The sequence below is a fragment of the Alexandromys fortis genome, unplaced genomic scaffold, assembly GCF_014885135.2.
Source record: "Alexandromys fortis isolate MF-2015 unplaced genomic scaffold, M_Fortis_MF-2015_v1.1 scaffold_162, whole genome shotgun sequence".
Taxonomy (NCBI): Eukaryota; Metazoa; Chordata; class Mammalia; order Rodentia; family Cricetidae; genus Alexandromys; species Alexandromys fortis.
In genome coordinates this window covers 882,438-896,898 of record NW_026068033.1, presented here as the reverse complement: position 1 = coordinate 896,898, position 14,461 = coordinate 882,438, and the positions used below count along the sequence as shown (strand labels likewise).

Below are 14,461 nucleotides of genomic sequence, written 5' to 3'. Positions count from 1 at the left end.
TTCATCGCAGTAAGTTCCTTCCGAGAGAAGACAAGTCGACGGAGTTCATTTACCGGAAGAAGACTCCGCCAGCCTGGAGGGAAAGCACTCTATTCTAACTTTCCTTCAATCCTGCTACGCTTGCAAGATGTTTATGGCTTTGCCGGCTTATTCTTCGGGGATAAAACGATGCTAATCCTGGTCTTGATCAGACTACAGAAGAGGATGGCACCGAGCCCTTCCTTTAATCATGTTTGGGTAGAACTGCTCACTTACCCAGACTCAACTCTACTGCAACCACGTTCTCAGCTTTAAAAACATTCAAATGTGTCGCTGTCTTTGTAAAAGTATTTTATGATGACACAGTATAATTTGTATATGAAGAAATCTAATTTAAGATAGACAAAAACTTATCTTAAATATGCCAAAAGAAAGCCCATTTTAGGATGTGTGTGTATATTATATACATATATTTGTAGGAACTTGTTTCCTCTTTTCTTCATGTGGGTCATGTAGGTTGAACTCGGCTTGGCAGGCTTGGCAGCAAGCACCTTGACCAAGCATTTTGCCAGCACGGTTCTCATATTTTATATCTAAACTCTTAAGAGCCAAAAACCTTCTACTATTAAGAAAAGTCATAGCGGAGTTTGAGCCACTTACTACAGCCAGGGAGACCTAAGATTTTAAAGGCTCTCCCGTCTAAACTAGAGCGCTCACTTTAGACTTTGTCACTCACTGTGCTTTTTTATCTCTCTAGTGTTAGGCACAATACTACCATAAAAACTCGGGCTGGCGCATGGCTAATAGACTAACATGATCCAGGAGTTTCTTCCGTGGTGGCTTGGCAGCCATTTCTCTCTCCTGATAACTCAGTCTCATCTTCATCAGAGCCAAGGAAAAGAAAGCAACACTGGTGTTTGCAGGCCTTCAGCAGGCTCCCTCTGCGCAGCCAGCCAGCGCTTCAGCGGGTGCGGCGAGCTGGAATGTTACGGAATGTTACGGGCCCCCAGCCAGAGCTTATATCTCGGGCTATTTTAGCCTTAAAAGAAAACACACAACAACAAAAACAGGCAATCTCTTGCCTTATCATGTGACTTAAACGTCATGCAACCAAATCAGAACTATTTAATGACATCAACTCTAAGGAGAGCTACGGCAACCGGACTGAAATCTATCCTTACCGTGAGGATAAAATCTCACCTAATCTCACCTGCGGCCGCCTAAAATCTGGTTTAATTCCCCTCTCTGCACGTCTTCTGCCCACACTTCGCAACAAATACAACTCAGATTGACTTCAAAACTCTTCATGGACATCCTGACACACCTGTGGTTATTCCTTTAATAATAGTGTTTATTCTTACGCCATCATCCCTCTCCACGTCCTCTGCTAACCACCATGAAGTACGCCATATGTATTTATATGGACAAGGTCCTCCTAGTATATGAGTACTGACACCAGTCTCTGGACCATCGCCCTAGGATGGGGGGGCCTCCAAGACGCCCAAGAGTCCGCAGGAAGCAGTCAGAAACTAAGATAGCCATCCCCCCCCCACCAAAGGCTTCCTATCCCATCTTTCTCCGTCCCTCCTTTTTCCCCCTTCCTTTATATAAGCAAAAAGGGCAGAGATGTTAGCCTAGACATGGCTAAAGCCATGCCAGTGTCTCCCTGCCTCTCAGAGCTGAACACACACAGAACTCGGGCTACCGGACTCCATTCTCCTGGCCCCTGGGATGGACACACATTAGCTGAGTGAGACCCTCCTCCACACTGCTCTACAAACCCTCAAGATCACACCTTCCTTCCTCGAAACACAGGGGTTCCCTCCCCACCAGTAAGAGGCAGTGCCCCGTGTTACTGGCTACTCATCAACAACACGGGACCGAGCCGCTGTCCTCTGAAATCTGTAAGGGACCCATTCTGCCGTGTGAGCCTGGACACTTCTGAGACCCTGCCATCTGCCACCTGTCTGTGGTATTAGTAACTTTCCTTTTACTCAAAGAGACAGTCTTCCTCCTTGAAGCCCTTGAACCTCACATCCAGGACCATTTGGTGGCACACTGGGAAAAGGAACACATCCAAAGGCCCAGCTATACCCCCTCCCTCGCGAGGTTTAGGCTTAAACACAGGCCAGAAGACATAATTAAGCAGGCTTAGTTGAAGTGTGGCCCCACCCATCACCCACCCATCATTGTCTCACCTCCAGTCTCTCTGAAAGACTCCTGCCAAGCTGTCAGATCTGGTGAAACGTCTTTCTGGGAGACGGTTTTCCTGCCGCCGGCACCAGGGTGCCAGCCTCTCCCTCCCTACAGCACAGGATTCCTCGGGGGTCTATAATTTCAGCAGAACGATAACGGAAGGGAGAGACACGGTGTCTCACTTTGATGTCTCCTCTTCTCCTGGGAACTTACAAAAGTTGCTAGCTGGTCCTATCTCTGCCCCACCCGCACCCCTTCCACTACATCCTGTACCTTTCACTGAGAAACTGTGCTGGCAAAAAGTTTTACTTGCTTATATCTGTGCCCAGAGTAATATCATATAATTTATATTTAATATTTTATATATATCCACATGCATTTGTGGGGGTGCATGTGTATGTGTGGTTTTTTTGTGTGTTTGGGTTTTTTGTTTGGTTTGGTTTGGTTTTTCGAGACAGGGTTTCTCTGTGTAACAGTCCTAGCTATCCTGGAACTCACTCTTGTAGACCACCAGGCTGGCCTCGAACTCACAGAGATCTGCTTGCCTCTGCCTCCCGAGTGCTAGGATTAAAGGCGTGCGCCACCACCACCCGGCATGTGTGTATTCTTAACTTCGTGGTGAACCTGCAAAAGACAGCAGCTGGATATTACAGGTATGGGACAGTGCCCCTCACTCCCCAGGACCACACATGAAGGTGATGACCACTAGCCCCCAAGCCCCGCCTAGGGCTCTAAGCTTTCCTTCTCCACTGTCACAGAACCTAGTTAGCTGCCTACTTACCAACACTTTTCTCTGGAATTCTCAGCTAAGACCCCAAACCCCGATGAAATGTTTTCTTGGGTAAAGCCAGCTTTGTCGTTCTCAAATGGATCTCCCAAAATGTAGGTCTTCACATGCTAACTTTAACAGGTTCCTAGGATGCTGGTGGAAGCTGAAGGGGAAAATGAAGACCTTAGCACCAACACAAAATGCCACATGGCAGAAAAGGTCTTATCCAACACAACATGGAAGACCTGACCTGCACCTGGTACAAACTGCAGTGGCCACCTTTTATCTTTACTCTCCTGGTCCCCGTTCATTTCTTTCCAGCAGGTTGGGGATCGGGAGGCCATGAAACTCTGTTTTGCCTCACACAGAGAGATGCAGGTTTCTGACTTCTGTCTTATTCATAGCATGAAGACAGACTCCTCAATGGCCTCTGTGCTCAGTGGACACTCACTTTCTGCCCAGTCTAGAAGCAAAGGGCGGGTGACCAACAGAGGTACCTCATGGAAAAAGAGTTCAAACAGGGGACTGGAGAGATGGCTCAGCAATTAAAAGTACACATTGCTCCTAAAGAGGACCAATTCCCAGTACTGATCCGATGGCCTCTTCTGGCTTCCACAGGTTCCTGCACACACATGGCATACATAAACTCATGTAAGCAAACACACACATACATTAGTAAATAGTGTTCAAACCGTGGCAGACATGTACCCTGACAAACCACCAGGCAATAAGACAACTAGACCTCAAGCGGAGGATGAAAATGGCAAAGGTTAACAAGGGAATGAGACCAAAACTCATCAGACAGCTCAGAAGACAGGCAAGCAGAGCCTGCAGGATTACAGAATGTTTCAGCAAGAATCTGGGTTAGGAGACTAATAAACTTACAGAGAAAAATATAGCCAAAGAGACAGACTCCAAGCCTACATATATCTCCATGGGAGACATCCAAAAAAAAAAAATGTATGTTTGCAAATAGCAACCTCTCATCTGCTGTAGTGTTGGTGCACAGTCTCTGGGAAGAGCTGAGGGCCCAAGAACAGGGTTATGATCTGCAGAAAATGTGTCTTCTGTCTGTCCCAGCATTCCAATAACTACTTGCCCACCTTAACAAATCTCTAGAGAAAGCACAGCTATGGCTGGGCCAGGGTGTTTCTTCGGACAGCCGCCCAGCGATAGGTTCAACCCCGGATATTCCCAGCAGCCCCAGGGAGGGGGAGCGACCAGCGTTTGTGGATCCACAGCCTGATATCACATATGACCACTCGGAAAGCCCTCCCCACAGACTGGTTTGTGGTAACTCTCCCTAGGGAGACAGAAGTACGCATTCATTCACCCTGCATGGGCACCAGCAGCAGTCATTTTCACCAAAGCGCAGCTCAGCACGATCAAGGAGTCATCGGGCTACCTTACAGAGCATGAGGGAGGGGCTACTCACAGGAATATGGGGGACCCCCCACAAAAACAGCTGCATCACTGAAAAATTCCATTCCATCTTAGATGGTGACCTCATTGGCACTACAGCATGGAGCCCTGCTTTTAATTAACCGTTTCTTTTCCGTGCACTCCAAATCTCCTAGGATCATTTGCAGCTGCTGGAAGCGGGCTGGGAAGAGTAGCTGGAGTCTCAGGGGAGGTTTCCTGACTCGCCTCTCCTCCATCTCCTGGAGAGTGTTTTTTAAAGTCCTATTGCCATTATCTCAGGCCTGGCTTGCACTGTCTTGTTCTGCTCTAGTTGCCATGGCTACCAGGCAAAGTCCAAGATGGCATCTTGTTACAACCAGAAGAAAAAGTGCTATATAACACCCAAGAAGATCAAAGCAATCCTTCCATCTATCATGAGTTTTGGTGAGTGCCCTGTGATTGTACCAGAAGTCACTATTGGCATAAGGAATAGGGCAGTTGTCTTATCCTCACAGGGCTTATGGTCTAATGGGGATGTGAACTCATAAGCATATACCATGCATGGTGTGAACGCACCAATAAGAGTCCCTTGCCTCCCTCTGAGCATATGCCATGCTTGGTGTGAACTCACCAATAAGAGTCCCTTGCCTCCCTCTGAGCATATGCCATGCATGGTGTGAACACACCAATAAGAGTCCCTTGCCTCCCTCTGAGCATATGCCATGCATGGTGTGAACACACCAATAAGAGTCCCTTGCCTCCCTCTGAGCATATGCCATGCATGGTGTGAACGCACAAGTAAGAGTCCTACTGCACCCCTCCCGCATTCACAGCTGAGAGCTCTCCATGCCCCTAGTGTGACTTTATGCGGAGACAAGGTCTTTAGAGATGTAATGGGGCTGAGGTGGTGGCATTAGAGGGGACGCTGACCTGGTGGCTGCTTCCTTCAACATGGAAGGGCACAGTGGGAAGACAGTCGTCTATAAGGGTCTGAGACTCTCCTCACAGCTCTCAGAAGGAACCAACACCACCAAGCCTGACCTCGGACCTCTAGCCTCCAGAATTAGCCCTTAGGAACACATTCCTCTCTTCCTCGAGGTCAGCTTGCCTGGAAGTCACCCATGACACAATACAGTGACCTAAGGTGTAGCAGGTTGAACTATGCCCCACTCCCACACAGACAGCTTCACGTCCTAATCTCCAGCACGGTTGTTCTCAACCTTCCTAATGCTGCAACCCTTTAACACAGTTCCTCATGTTATTGGGGACCTCCAACCATGAAACTATTTTTGTTGCCACCTCGTAACTGTAATTTTGCTATTGATTTGAATCATACTGTAAATAGCCGATATGCAGGACATCTGAGATGCGACCCTGTGAAAAGGTGGTCAACCCGCAAAGGGGTCGAGACTGCGGGCGGAGAACCGGTACCCTAGTGCCTGTGAATGTGGTCTTATTTGCAAATAGGGTCTTTGTAGATGTAATCAAGTTAAAAAAGATAAAACTCGATTAGAGTGGATTCTAAATTCAGTGATGGGTGCCTTTATTGGAAGAAGGAAGCAGCTCAGCCAGGAGACAAACAAAGGAACAACAGAGACCCGTGGGCCACATCAACCAACACGGGATACTGAAGATGCTGAGAACACCAAGCACTAGAAGAAGCAAAGAGTCTCCAGAAGGAGCATGTCTCTGCCCAGGCCTTCATTCTGGACTCTGATCTCCAGAAACGTGACATAACAAACATCTGTTGTTTAAGCCATCGAATCTATAGTAATGTGCCATCCTAGCAAACTAAGAGGAAGTCAGAGAGAAAATCTGCTCAAGCTGTCCCTCTGCTTAGTCAGTGCCGGTAAAGACACTAGCAAGGGAATGCTCACCTGTGCGGCATTGCTGCCAGCATCAAAGGAGAAAACCCACAGACGATCCTCAATATCAGCCCCAGGGCTCGCACTCAGGACAAGGATGCTCAAATTCACCAGCATCACCCAATGTGTGAGACACGCAGGCCCTGATTTTCCTATACTTTCCTGTTTAGTTCTTAAGGTAGAATAGAAGGACGGGGAAAATGAAGGAACTTGGGAGGAAGAGGAGTTTGGTTGGTCAAGGATCCCGACACGGTTAACACTGGCTGTGAAGGTTGTCTGCATAGAGTCAATACCTCTTTCACAGAGAACCTTTACGTACGAATGCTAAAGCAACAATGAACCATGCTTAAGGCTAAGCACAGTTCTTCATATATCCCTTCCACCCCAAACTGGAAACCAGCCATGTTCCAGAAATTTCCTAAAGAAACCCCATCTCCAGTAAAAGACAACAATTATGATGCACGGCTTTCCCGTACCAAACTACAGCCCTCCCAAGGCATCTCCAGGACCGCCCAACGATCATAGTCTCATTTTTCTTTTTGAAGAAAAAAAGGAGGGGACAAAGGAGGGGGACTTCTTAGCAGCCTTTTCAGACACAACTAGAGAACCACCAAAACCGTATGTGTGGCTACTGCTGAGACAATCAGGCAGAGCTCTCCCTCGCTGAGGCTACACCCACACTTGGGGGTGTCCCGCCCTCTCCCTAATCACCGCTCCATCAACCTCATGTTTAGGAATCTATGTTAAAACTGCTTCTCTTTATGTGTTTGTGTGTGCGTGCCTGCATGTGTGCTCACATGTATGTGGGCGTACATGTATGTGAGTGTGCATACGCGTGTGGAAGCCTGCACATGTCACGTGTCTTCCTCAGCTGCTCTCCACTCTGCACACTGAGAGAGTCGAGCTCATCTCTTCGGCTAGTCTGGCTAGCCAGCCTGCTCCGTGGGCTCCACGTCTCTGCCTCCCCATGCTAGGGTTCCAGACGGACTACCATGTGCAGACGGCTTTCACGTGGGTACCCGGGATCCTAACTCGGGTATTCACATTAGCACAGCAAGCACTTTCCACACTGAGCCGCTTCCCCAGCCCTGAAATTTACAATTTTAAGTTATTGCATTTTTTTATTGTGGGGAGTGGGGGGTGCCCGGGGAACACCTGTGGAGGTCAAAGGACAACTGGCAGGAGTTGGCTGTTTTCTTCCATCGTGTGGACCCTTGGAGATCAAACTCAAGTGATCAGTGTAGGTGACAAAGGCTTTTACCCACCCCCTGGGCTATTAAAAAGAATCTTTTAATAAATGTCAACTCTGTTTCTTGCTTATCCTGGAACTATTTTGCCCTAACATTAAGAATCCAACTTCACCTGGGTTGAGGCCTCTGAAAAAAACGCCTCACGACGCGTCCAACAGCTCTGATTGTCTCCCCATCCAGCCACACTCCCATGAGAGAGCAGGGAATTGGGGTCAGGTCAGCACGTGGATGTGGCCAGAGCAGGGGCAGAGCAAACGGGAAGGCTGGAGTAGCTCAATTGGTAGATGCTTGCCTCGCATGCATGAAGGCCTTCCTAAGAATGGCCCTCATAGGCTCGTGTATTTGAGTCTTTGGTTCCCAGTCGGTAGAACTGTTTGGGAAGGATTAGGAGGTGTGGCCTTCCTGGAGGAAGTGTGTCACTAGGGGTGGGCTTTGAGGTTTCAAAAGTCCATGCCCAGTCCCAGTTTCCCTCTCTGCCTCCTGCTTATGGATCGGATGTAAGCTGTCAGCTATGGCCCCAGCACCATGTCTGCCTGCCTGCTGCTATGTTCCCCACCGTGATGGTTAGGAACTCACCCTCTGAAATGGTAAACAGGCCCTCAGTTAAATGCCTTCTTTTACAAGTTGCTTTGGCCCTCCTGTCTCTTCACAGCGATAGAACAGTAACTAAGGCCATCCCCATCGCTGAATAAACAGGGCATGATAGCAAACACCTATAATCCCAGTACTCTAGAGGTGGGGGTGGGAGAGGACCAAGCAGCTCAAGGTCACTTTCCCCAGGGACACAGCAAGTTTTGAGGCCAGCCTGTGAGACCCTGTCTCAACAAAACAATACAATAAGGCTCACTGACGGGGGCGGCGCAGTTAGGCAAGACAGAAAGTCTCGTACTTAGCATGAATGATAGAAAGGGGGAAATACTCCAGTGCAAACCCCACTTCATGCCCAAGCCGTCGGCCCAACCTGCCCATCTCTCCAGATGGACGTGGCTGCCACTCCCCGCCCCTGCTGGGAAGAAAAACACCACTCTGGACGATTGCCACTTCCCGGGAATAGCCAGCGACCTGCAGACGCGGATGAGCCCGAAGACCTGAGTCAGATTGGTAAACGCAGCCTGGACTCAGCACCTGCAGAGAAAATGCAAGGGGTGCTCCTCCTCGCGGGCACCAGTCCGAGCCGCAGTGCTGACTCACGGCGCCCTTTGAAGTCCTTTGGCCCGGTATCAGTGAGCGCTAAGAAAAACCCTCCATGCCAATTTCCACCGTTCCCCCAGTACTTCAAAAAGATGAGGCCGGGCGGGAAGCTCAAGAGAGCGCGCCCACAGCCGCACCGCCTGTAATCCAGGAAATTACAGGCACTGCCTCACCACGAAAGGCACACAGGGCAGGTGCCTCTGCAAACCCCTCCTTCTCACCACGGGGCCCCCGCTGACGGTGAAGAGGAGCCACTGCCCCTGAACTTCCTAGCACTTAAGAAGAAATACAGGATTTAGCATCTGTTTGTTTCAGAAATACTTGCTAAAAACGGGTCTGCCAAAAGGCCACCTCTAAAATTAGTCATGTCTCCTGCTCCGCAAAACATAGTAAAGGGTAATTTTAGTAACGTCTCCTCTCCAGGTACCTGGTACCGTTGTGTTCCGCGCGTGATGACTTGCAGCTTACTGAGCAGGCAGTCCTTGGTTTTAGCCCCGAAATAGCTCTAATGAAATGTATAAATGAGCTTTTTTTAAAAATAAAAATCAAAGATTAGAATGAGTTATCTGAAATAGCTCAGTGCACCCTTGGCCTCTTCCTCACAGGTGAGGTGGAGGTTAGCGAAGGCGGCGCCCCTTCTGTGCCCTGCTGGAGAGTTAAGTTTGCCTGCCAAGCCGGCTGGGTCCCAGGCGGTCTTGTTCTTTCCCCCCCACCAAGTTTCTTTGCTTTGTTCTTCAGTATTTTTAATTTTATTACATTTACCAGCGGGAGGGAGGGGGCGTGCACCGAAGTGCACCTGTGGCAGTCGAGGGTCAGAGGGCAACTCTCGGGGCTTGTCTTCCGCCAAGGGAAGACAGGGAGGAACTGTGGGTCATCTGGCTTGCCAGCAGACTCCTTTAACCACTGAGCCATTTCAGCTATACTCTATCCATGTTTTGAACATGAGGTAGTAACTTTGCGGGGGGGCCTAACACAAGTATGTCTTACCTACCGTGAAGCACTGTGCAGCCTCCCCCGGGCTGTCAGAGTTGCCAGCCCCTATTCCTGCTCAGCAACTTTGTTCTCTACCTCAAAGCCACAGTGACGGTTGCTTGTCAGAACCTAATGCATGATTCCCGGCCCAAACGTCACTTTTGAGAACACAGTAATTAAGAACCTCACATGATCAAGGGGAAATTTATTTTTATATAGCCAGATGGACAGATCTCACAGTCTTCACCGAAAGCTAAAGGAAAGCAAAATTAGGTCCCAGCCCTAAAGCGTCCTTTGTGTCCAGCAGTAAAGGGGCCATCTAGGTTCAGGTTACTCCCAACCAACTTTAAAGGCCACTGAGGTGAAAACAATGCCCTGCCCCGCCCTGCCCTGCAGGCAGCAGCAGCAAGAGGAGCCTTTCGAGATAGGGCTGAGCCCAAAATAAAAGAGGAGAGAAGAGAACTTGTTTGTCACCTGGACTAAGCCAGAAACACCAGGCAAACCCAGGAGGATTTTATCCAAAGCGCTTTGGAAATGAGCACCTTATCCAAAACACCCCCCACCACCACCACCCACGCTGCTTCAAACGCCTTCAACTAACAAGAGTCTGAATTTGGCCACAAATCAACCAAAATAAAACACATGCTTTGCTAGGAGATGCTCTGAAACAGGCGGAATCTGAGGTGCTGTGCCCTCCTGTTTCCCTCCATCACCTGGTCCAGGCACCCACTTCTCAGGACAAGCTCCTTCTGAAGCCTTCCACGCTTAGTGCTCACTGCAGTATTCATCGCTGCGTTCTTAAAAAGAAAACCTGTACCCACTAAAAATGGAAGGAAAAGATGAAAGGCTTCACCTAAAAGCAAGCATCCCAAGAATGGGCAATGGAGGGTATGCTGAAGGCAGGCTTCACACCAGCCGCTGCCCCTGGGGGAAGGGCAAATGGCTTGAGGTTGCCTTCACTTTTCCTTTAGCTTTGCTTAGTAAGGCAAAACCCAAAAGAAAAGAGGGCTGGGGACTCATTAACTCACTGATATCTCTCTCTCCCTCCCCTCGCCTTCTCATCTCTACAGTCTGCTAAAGCCCACATCTATTAGTTAAGCACAAAAGGTGTAGGGTTAGGGAGATGAAAAGCCATGAGTGACTCCACTGTTTCTTTAAAGTTCACAACTGAAGGAGCTAAAAACCCAGGTTCCTCCTGATGCAGCCTTGTCCCCAGAGCGGGGATTCTCCCGGCTAGAGAAAAGCACAGCAGGAATGACCAAGTATCCCTTCCTGGCCTCCATCCAGGACCAGAGTCTCTAATTAGACCAGGGAAATAATTTTATATCCACTGAGCATCTCCTCACTGCAAAGATGAATTGAGCCATCATAGAGACAGGAGGAAAGGGACTCTCTGCCTGGGCCCCAGTTGAGTAGAAATTCCTTGTATTCCAAGGACTCTTCATTGGGCAAGAGTAGCACAGGAGACCAGAAGTGAAGCGGGGAGGGGGGGGGGGGTTGTTGGAGGACAGGGGTAAAGGGCTGAACTTGGAATACATCCCCAGGCAGTCAGCCAAGATCAAAAGTGTTATGTCATGGGGCAAAACTACACCATTGAGGAGCTGAGGTCCAGCCCGACGTGGCAAGAACCTCTAAGGAACCAGGAGCAATAGGACAGGAGAAAGGGAGGCACTCGCCACTGTACAACTAACATGGAGATTCCCCTTCTTAAAGAGCTTATTCACATGGCCTGCCTGAATCCTATAGGTTAGGCGTAAAAACCAACTCCTTCACCTCTCCCCACAAGAACAGGAACGTGACTTCACGTTCACAGAGTCACCCAGCAACCCACCACCCTGAGCGGACCTCAGTACGTCAGATAGGCAGCCCACGGCACACGGAAGAGTAAATAAACTTTTGCTTACTCCGATTAGAACGCCGAGTGCCGGGTCTGAAGAGTTTGTTCTTCTCTGAAGAGCTAAAGTGAGCTCATACTGCACTCTTGCTTTTTGCTTGGGAATTCAGGCAAGAGGTGCTTTTGAAAGTGACTCAGGCTAGCCCTGCTTACCCAGTATGAAGGGGCACCCCACTTGGGACGGCAACAAGAGGGCAATTCTAAGGATGATGGAGTCCATTGCTCAGATGTAGGGGTCTCCAAGACAACAGAAACCAGAAGGGAAACAAAGTATCAGGAGGCTACCTTAGCAAGGCAAGTGCAGCAGCTTGGGCCTGTCACCAGAGTTCTCCCGATTTAACACTGTGGCAAACTCCTAGGCTGGGCAGGGGAACCTAGAGCAGCAGGCGCTAGGGTTTGTCCCTCAGGCTATTCGCTTCCAGGACCCTCTGAGCGCTCCTCCTCCCGCATGAACCCCCAGCCTGGGGGAAGTGTTGGAGTATGATGCCTGAGTGAGGATACCAGCTTGGCAGCCAGGGGTAACTCCCTGTGTGGGGCCACCCAGCCTCTAAAGTAAGGCAGCCTCTTAGGTTTCTTCTCACAAATCTAAGTTACACCTGGCCTGGCAAGAGTTCACACCCTCTAACTTCTAATTAGGTCCAAGTAGTGTCACTCCAGTGGGGGAGGGGTTCCTTTCCTCTACCCTCCCCTAGAAAGATAAAAAGGTATCTCCAAATCTCTAAAGTCCGGGGGGGGGGGTGGCTAGCTGTGCAGTTCTGCACCTGCCAAAAGCAGGATCTTTACAGCCCACGCGGGTGGAGAAGGTAGTTTCCTGGGCCTCCGCTCTCTTCCACGTCCTCACCAGAGCCCAGGAGGGACGAAACTCTAAGCAGTCGCAGAGACTGGCTGCCCTGTCCTCCCGCCTCACATTCCAGAAGCAAGGCTGACACCCCCTGCTCCCTACCACCCCCACCCCAAACACACACCGGGTCTAGATCTAGTTCCATCGTCCCTAAGGTCAGAAACAGGAGGACCCCCAACGACAACTCTATGCCCGCGCCCCCCCCCGCCCCCTTCTCTGGCGTCCGCCAGGCGGCACCCTTCCAAAACAAAACAGAAAGGCAGTGCGGGGTAGTTTCGCGGGTACATCTATCTGTCCGGGTCCCCCACCCCACGAGTCTGACCCCCCGCCCCAATCACCCATCAGTGAATGCCTGGTGGCCCACTGCAAGAGCCTGAGAGTGCGTCTAGCTCTACGGGGTTGGAAAGTCAGGCAGACTGCTCGCAGGACAGTGCTCCAGGTCCTCCCGCCAGGCCTGCGCGCCCGGGCTCACCTTCTCTCCGGTCAGCACGTGCAGCCCCTCGCGCACCTTGGCGAAGGAGCCCTCGCCCAGCTTCCTGCTGCCGATCAGGTAGTTGCCCACGCGCTTGTGGTGCTGGAAGTCCCGGAGCCGCTCGCGGGACACGCCACTCACCCAGGCGGGCAGGAAACTTCCCTCGCAGGCCGCCGCCGGCCTGGCTGCGTCCTCCGAGCCCCCGTCGCCCCCCGGCGCCGCCGGCTCGCCCAGGAGCCCGTCCCCAGCCGCTGCCGGCATCGCGCCCGCTCGGCTCCCGCGCTCGCAGCCGCTCCTCCTCCGGCTCCCCGGACTGCCCCGGCACCTCCTGCCGCCGCCCTGGGCCCGGCCCCGCCCGGCCCGGGTCTTCGCGCTCACGCCCCCCGCGCCTTCTTGCGAGCGCGGCGCGCAGACAATAGCTGGCGACGGGGCGACCGGGGACCCGCCCCCGAGAAGTTCGTCCTCGGAGGATCGGTCGCCTAGATCGCGTCCGCCGTCCCGTCGGGTACCCTGCTCGGGTGCTGGGCGCAGCGGCTGCTAGTCCAAGAGGGGCGCAGTCGGGTGGCGAGGTCCCCCAAACACAGGCGCCGCCGCCCTCTAGCCCGCCGGGTCGTCAGCGGTGCACCCCGGGGCTGCTCCCGCCGGAGAGGAGCGCGCGGCGGGTTGCAGGCGCCCTCTGGAAGGCAGCAGAAGAAAGCCTCATTCAGTTTAAATTTGCAGAAATTTAATCCGCTCGCAGGCGGCGGGGACAGACGAGAGCTCCACTCGGCAGCCTGAGCACTTTCAAATCCCTCGTAGCCCCTCCTTCCTTCCCCGCGCGCAACAGCCGAACTCGACCCTTTCTGGAGAGGGGAGGGGAAGGGAGCGGTGGAGTGGGCGGCGAAGCCACCTGAGCGCCAGACAGGGGGACCCCGCGCGGCCACGGAGACGCGCGCTCCCGGGCTGCCCAAGACCTGCCGCCTCTGGCGGCGCGGATCAGGCTGCTTCTGGGCTTGAGCTTTCTGGACCTTTCCCGGGTGAATTTCCGCACTAGCCGCACCCACCAGGTTCAGGGGAAAGACAAAAAAGGAGCTCTGGACTATAGGAGGGTGGAGTACTCAGCCCAGAACCCGGCACACAGTAGGGACCATGGATGGATGGATGGATGGATGGATGGATGGATGGATGGATGGACGGACGGACGGACGGACGGGAACGTAGCAGGCTGTGCTCGCACGCAGACCAGATTGCTGGGTTGGTGAAGAAGCAGCCGCCACAGTTAACTGTAGTGGCGGCAGCTTAGGAACCAGGGCGTTTGCTGCCTATGCTTGTACGTTTGCACCCTCTCTGCTTTCCATAGCGATGATGTCGGTGGTTGCTGGATGATCCGGACCAGAGCTTTGCAGCTCTGGATGCTTTTGTTCTGTGGGCCCTGTGACTGTACTGATCTCACATAAACAATTACATCTGTTCCGAGACACCTACCAGATATCTCCAGAATCTTCAACATCTTCCTGAACTGAAAAGGGTATTCAATCCTCCTAACAGCCCAGAGCTCCTCTTTCTCTTTCCCCTGAACAAATCAAGGATGCAGACAGGCTTTTCCAAAATGCGACCTGTTGAGGTGGCCGTGTCTAATGCAAAGAATTTAA

The 14,461-nt window shown here is 51.6% G+C and overlaps 1 protein-coding gene across 1 annotated transcript in view; it reads right to left on the bottom strand.

Moving 5' to 3' along the window:
• Positions 1-13,961, bottom strand: part of Hunk (hormonally up-regulated Neu-associated kinase) — a 107,066-nt gene extending 93,105 nt beyond the window's left edge. The window contains exon 1 of the mRNA XM_050164806.1: positions 12,831-13,961. Coding sequence (XP_050020763.1) covers positions 12,831-13,091 — 261 coding nt within the window. The 5' untranslated portion in view covers positions 13,092-13,961. The remainder of the gene's footprint in view (positions 1-12,830) is intronic.
• Positions 13,962-14,461: the final 500 nt, after the last annotated feature.